The sequence below is a fragment of the Apiospora marii genome, assembly GCF_038362585.1.
Source record: "Apiospora marii strain CBS 49790 chromosome Unknown utg000006l_segment0_segment0, whole genome shotgun sequence".
NCBI lineage: Eukaryota > Fungi > Ascomycota > Sordariomycetes > Amphisphaeriales > Apiosporaceae > Apiospora > Apiospora marii.
The window spans coordinates 822,331-828,142 of NW_027117378.1; the positions used below are offsets into that span (position 1 = coordinate 822,331).

Below are 5,812 nucleotides of genomic sequence, written 5' to 3' on the forward strand. Positions count from 1 at the left end.
CTATGGACTGTAGTAAGTAGGTGCTAGGATATCTCGATAGGGCAGACGAAGCTTGGGAAGGTCCCAGGTTCGGACATCATCGTGGATCACGGTCGACCCCATTCTGCGCAGGACGGGTTGACGGGCGCCTGCTAGTGTCCGCTTCGGGACCCTCCCAAGAACAAGAGAAGGGCGAGAGCCGTTGGCTGAGATGGGATATCGGAGAGTGGTGTGTGGGTTGGCTGGGCATTGTAAAACAATTTGCGTATCGTCACGAACAATATACTCTTTCCTCTGGTTACGATCATCTAAGGGTGTGTGGGTAAGTGCTGGGTGGTGTCGTCGCTTGTCGGTTGTCGGTTGGGGCACCCGTACCATCCATGCCCACATGGCGGCAGCATTTCCCAAAAGGGGCGAATAAGTTGCAAAGTGCCAACAGGCACTCACTCCTGCATATTTTTTGAGCCGCATGTTCGCATGGGGGTCAGGTCACCGCCCAGGGTCGTGTTGCTAAAGATAACATTTTCGACCCAACCTGTTGGATACCAAGGTACGGAGGACTGCTCAGGCTTATTACAGCATTCGTATAAGTGGTGACAGTGATGGGCTGGGTGGATATCAAAAGAATGAGCGTGTTTCTTGCCAAGCATCTGAAACCATGCTCGTTATCTTCTTTTCGGCTGGCTCCCAGAATGCGCATGGCAGTGCCCTATATCGTGAGGTCGTTATTGAGTATATGTGAGCCTACCCGGACGATAATCGTGCAGAGTCGAAGCGAGCGCGCACAATGTTTGAAACGGGGTGTCAATCAATGCTGCGTTGGGCTGCCTTCACGACACCAGAAACTTCAGACGAAGAAGGATGACAGAGCCCTGAATAATGCCTATCAGATGCCAAAAAGGCGTGCAGAGCCTCCGATGCTTGGTTGGGGGACCCGCCCGCCCTCGTCATTGGGTGTCTCGTCTCAACCTGCCGCTTGAGTTTTCCAAAACAACCCCCTGTGCAGAGCATCGCGAAATGTCTGTGGGTGATCCGATCTTCTCCATCTCCCAATTTCCAACTGCCACAATCTCCTTCTAGCCTCGCCCATCCCACGTCCCCCTAACGTCGCCTCGACTGCGACGTTACAGGAGCTGCGGGTTGTGGCTGTCGATCATCGCGTGGGCGGTGATTTGCGATTGCGCATTTCTTTTTTGGTCGCCCATCATTGGCGGATTCGCTTTCCCCAGGGATCCAATGAAAAGGGGAAAGAAAGGCCGACCGTCTCGCCGGAAACGCGATCCAGCACCTGTCGTCCATGTGCGTCTCCAGAAACGATATGTGCCAGAAGACGCAATGAAACAAGCTACAGGCGAACGAAGAGTCATTCAATTGGGTAGCAGTTCATACTACGTAGAGGTTAGGTATGCGAAAAACAAAAATCAGTGGAGTGAGTGTGCGGTCAACCGATTCGGTGGTGCCCCGACACCTTGTGACACCAAGAATGCGGGAGGGTAATGAGGCAGGAATACACGCAGACCCGCCCGCCTTGCCGATTCCAATCGGTGAATTGTTCACCCCAAGTAAAGAGAGTAGTATTCTGACCTTGGCGTACCGACGTTGCAATATGATGTTCGATATGGAAGGCTCGTGCTACTGCTACGACGTGTACTCGAGTAATTGCATCTGGAATTGCGGCTGAAGGACGTACAATCGTGTTGGCGGCCAGTCCCACACAAACAACGCCGTGTATCATTGTGCCTGTGCCAATTGCTTGTGCGTTTGAGCTATGTTCTGTAAAAATGGGAGGAGGCTCAAGATGGCGGTCTATTACGCCAACACGATGGAACGCATTTAATCGTACATGTTGTTCTATTTTTACAAGGATTATCGCATGTTCGGGTTGTTTACAGCAGTATCAAAGAATAAAGAAGCACATTTAGAGAGAGGTCACGATAACGGATCTGTACCGACAGAACCGGCGGCCCGGCGGCTAGTTTGTGAAACTTCAAGGGCCTCAATGTGATCTGTCTCCGCAACCAGAATACGGCCCAAACAGCCAGCTAACGCCGGGGCTTTTCTGAGTCGTACGCACGCTGGTAGACAGACTCGGCTAGACAAACAAGTGCTCCATGAATTGTCCAAGGCTACCTAGTAGTATATTCTGTCGGTCTAGGCACTGGCCTATAGCAACCAAGCTTGGGCGCCGTCCCGAGCGAACTACACACCGGGCCCCCGGGAGGACGCACATGGTCGAGTGGATGGTGCTAGCCCTAAAAACCTGCAGCGGGCGCACGCTGGGCGACTCACTACTGGGAAGCACGTCGCACTTGGTTGGCACTTGCAACACGAGAGATGGATATGGGAGGTTTTGTTTTCATGATGCCCACAACTAAGAGGTTTCGCCAAGGGACCTGTTCAAACGAACAGTCGGTCGATCTGCGACACCCCAACAGATCACTCCACCTGCCAGTGTCTCGTCTCGAGTTGTAAGTCTGGTTTTTTTCCCTTTTCCCATGGACAACATGACGACGACCTAGAAATCAGAAATAGTACAGCGAAGAATCTTATCAGTCTTTTGCAAGGGCCAGATCAAAGGCCTGGTGGTGGCGCCATTTTTAGCTTTTTGGGTTTGACGCTATACCTGCCTGGCGCCATTGGGAGGGCCATCGGTCGGGCGATTTTGGCCTTTCTGGCACGACCAGGAGTCGGATCTGGGCAGCAAATCTGGGTAGAGCAGAGCTGCTAGCAGATGGGAAAAAAGGAATCCTCGGCCCCGTACATAAGCCCCGTATTATGTGATATGTACGATTCCGTGATGGGTGATTGATAAGACGATTGGCTGCCAAAGACGCATTCGCAAACACGTTACAGGAGCGAGGTGGCTTCTGTGGACTCAAGACAACTTCAGACGAAAAGGCGATGATCCGCAGTGATGAGCTCAACATTAGCAAGCCACGCTCCCACGCACGCAACGACGACCCAGGCAGCCGGGCAGGGTTCGGGTGCTGCGTGCACAGAAAAGCTTGGAAGCTTTCGTCGACGTTTTGCGCCCCCCTCCGGCACTCAGTGTCGTCGACGACAAGTTTGGGAAGTCTTGGATCCATCCGATTATCAACACGCATCGCGCCACCGCACGGCTCGTGCCATCTGATCCCCTACCCAGGGCAACATCTGGGTATCTTACAAATTGATTAATCAAGAACATCTGAAGCAATAAGACACCATCAATATCCCAACCTAAGGGGTTGGGAAAGAAGCGGAGTGTGGGCGACGGAAACGCACATATTCACATTGACAGATACCTGGCAACGGAGCCTGCAGTCGGGCACCGAATCAGGAACCGCCAGCCTACTGGTGGCACTCGCGTAGTGATCATCTCCGATAGCAAAGGATCTACATAAGCCGCAGCCTATTTGTGACCTCGCCGAACACCACTACCGCTCTAACGTATGGATGGATGTATGGAAGGCCGCGTACAGATTGGCCCTGTGTATCGAAGCGGGTGGGAGAGATTGACCTAGGTAGCATGTATATCATCGTATCGAGCTGCCATTGGCCAAGCGATGGTGGTCTGGCCCCTGCCATTTATTGGAGAAATGTCTTGTCGTGAAGAATTGCCCTGTTTCAGAGGCCAGCCACACTTGCAGCCCGCGGCTCCGACCGGGCGCCCACCATTGGATTGGTGTTACTGAGTGGCCAGGAGCAGACGGCAGTACCATGGCGACATCGACAGTTGATTCGTGGAGGGGAAAAGGCTTGGTGGCCGAAGGACCGGGGGAGGAACAGGGGGAGGGCATTGATGTAACGGACAGGAACCCTCGTCATGCGAAGCCCATCCACCCCACCCTATGGCACTGCTCTTATCATCAATTCGGTCAAGACGAGGGACTGAAGGCTCAGGAAGTTCTTTGACATGCTTGACCCTGCAATGTCAGCCCAGGTGTCAAATGGGTAGCACTGGTGTGTGTTTGAAAACACAAAACGAGTCAGTACACGCCCGAAGCAGTTGGCAGATGCGCGTAATGTTCTGACTGTGCTGTTAACAGTAAGAGCTAAGCAGCTAACGCCCTCGTACCTTGCATAAGTTCAAGGTGACGGGCGGAGGAGTTATGCATCCGTATCCTCTGGGGGTGCGCTAGATCGAGTCTAAAATCGGATTAGGCAAAATGCCCTGGCGGACTCGCAAGCCAGCTGAGCAAGCCTCGTATTTGCCAGTGTGCGACTGCAACGTACCTACGTAATCTACATCCTGTGCAGCAAGAATAGGTATTCAACAGAAAGTGATGACTGGGGGGCGGCAACGTCGTGTTTCCTTTTTTCCCGGTTCTCAAATAAGACGAGAAAAACCAATATGTCTCCTACACACTAAGACCGCCGCCCATCAGATGGCATGGCCTCTGACGTGCAACGGCCCTGACTGACCGTGGTCAAAGTAAAAGTACATGCAATCATCCAGACGGGCCCCTGTACCTGTCTGCCTGTGTGCCTGCGCCTGGCGAATTCGGTAACAGAAGCAAAAGCACCTAACCCCGGTAATTGTGCGGGTTCTCCGTAATGGCTGTGGTCGCCTCAATGGAGCAGGGAAATGGGCCAAGTTGCAGGGTGCCTGGCCGAAAATCTGGAGCTGGGATGTGCCCAGGAGCCCAGCTCGTCTCCCACAGCAGGTCCTTGTTGATCCCACCAAGCGGCTCAAGTTTCTTCTTCCCACTGAGGTGGTGTCTCAGTGGGCCGGGCGGTGGAGTGAATTTGTCTCTCATGACTCCGACCAGCAACCCAGTCCCTAGCTGCTTGGCTTCCTGCCCAGTGCTGCCAGTACCGCCCCCCCTCATGCGGGCGTTTCTTGGGCTGCCCGACAGTGTGCAAGGTGTGCTTGGGGTGCCGGCAACGAGCCGCCCACGCACCAGTAATCAATCCACGGTAAACTGGGGAAGGATTTGATTACCTCCTTATTTCGTATATCTCTGGGCGGCAACCCGTCCCTCTCTGTGCAGCTTGGCCAGCCCGTTCAAAGCAGATCGACTTGTGTGTTGCATTACTAGCAGCTGGACTACTTTTACTTTTTCCCTTCGTCTACGTTTCTGACGTATTCTTTTCTTCCTCTTCCTCCTCTTCCCTCTTCTTCCCCCCTTCTTCAACCGGATCCGACTCATTGGGATTATTTCCTCCGATTCCTGCAGCTGCAGCAAACGACAAACCCCGACAGACTTTCGACCCTTTTTCTTGTCGGAACTCTCCTCGATCCATTCGATCTCCCCGGTAGCTGCCGTCCGATCCCTCTGCACTTTTAACCACCGGTCACCCTCACGCTCATTGGTGCATCACCCAAACTCTTTCTTCTTCTTCAGCAGGTGGCTTTGACTTTATTGGAGCGACAGAGATATTGTTGTGCCCGTGCTCTCTCTCAGATACGCTCACTCTGTCTTGGGATTGCCGATCAGTTCTCGGGCCCTTCAGTTATCGCTAGGCCAATCTTCTTTGCTGCATTATTTCCGCCCGGACCAAAACTAGGTCCTTTTGACTGCCGTCATTCCTCACTCACTTAAAAACAAGTCACAAGTCCGCCTTCGCACGCAGCTGGCTGTCGTGGGTTCCTCTCCTTCACTTCAACTACGTTCCACTTCTAAGTGGACCCCGTTTGTTCGCCCCGGGCCTCACATGCCTCACTACTGAGCCATTGTCAACATTGTATCAACTGGAGAAGGAAAGGGAAAACAAAAGACATAAAGGCACGATTGTTCCAGCACGTGTTCTTTATTAGGACCACCGGGCCTAGACCTCGACCGCCCGGCGGGAAACACTTCCCTCTCACAGTTGCTTACGTAACAACAACATAATTCACAACATCGACATC

At 53.0% G+C, this 5,812-nt stretch overlaps 1 protein-coding gene across 1 annotated transcript; it reads right to left on the reverse strand.

Moving 5' to 3' along the window:
* PG985_010012 (uncharacterized protein) lies at positions 1-369 on the reverse strand (the record flags this gene model as incomplete). Its single annotated transcript, XM_066829780.1, has 1 exon — positions 1-369. One exon carries the CDS (start codon positions 367-369, stop codon positions 1-3), a length of 369 nt encoding a protein of 122 aa, XP_066682170.1.
* Positions 370-5,812: the final 5,443 nt, after the last annotated feature.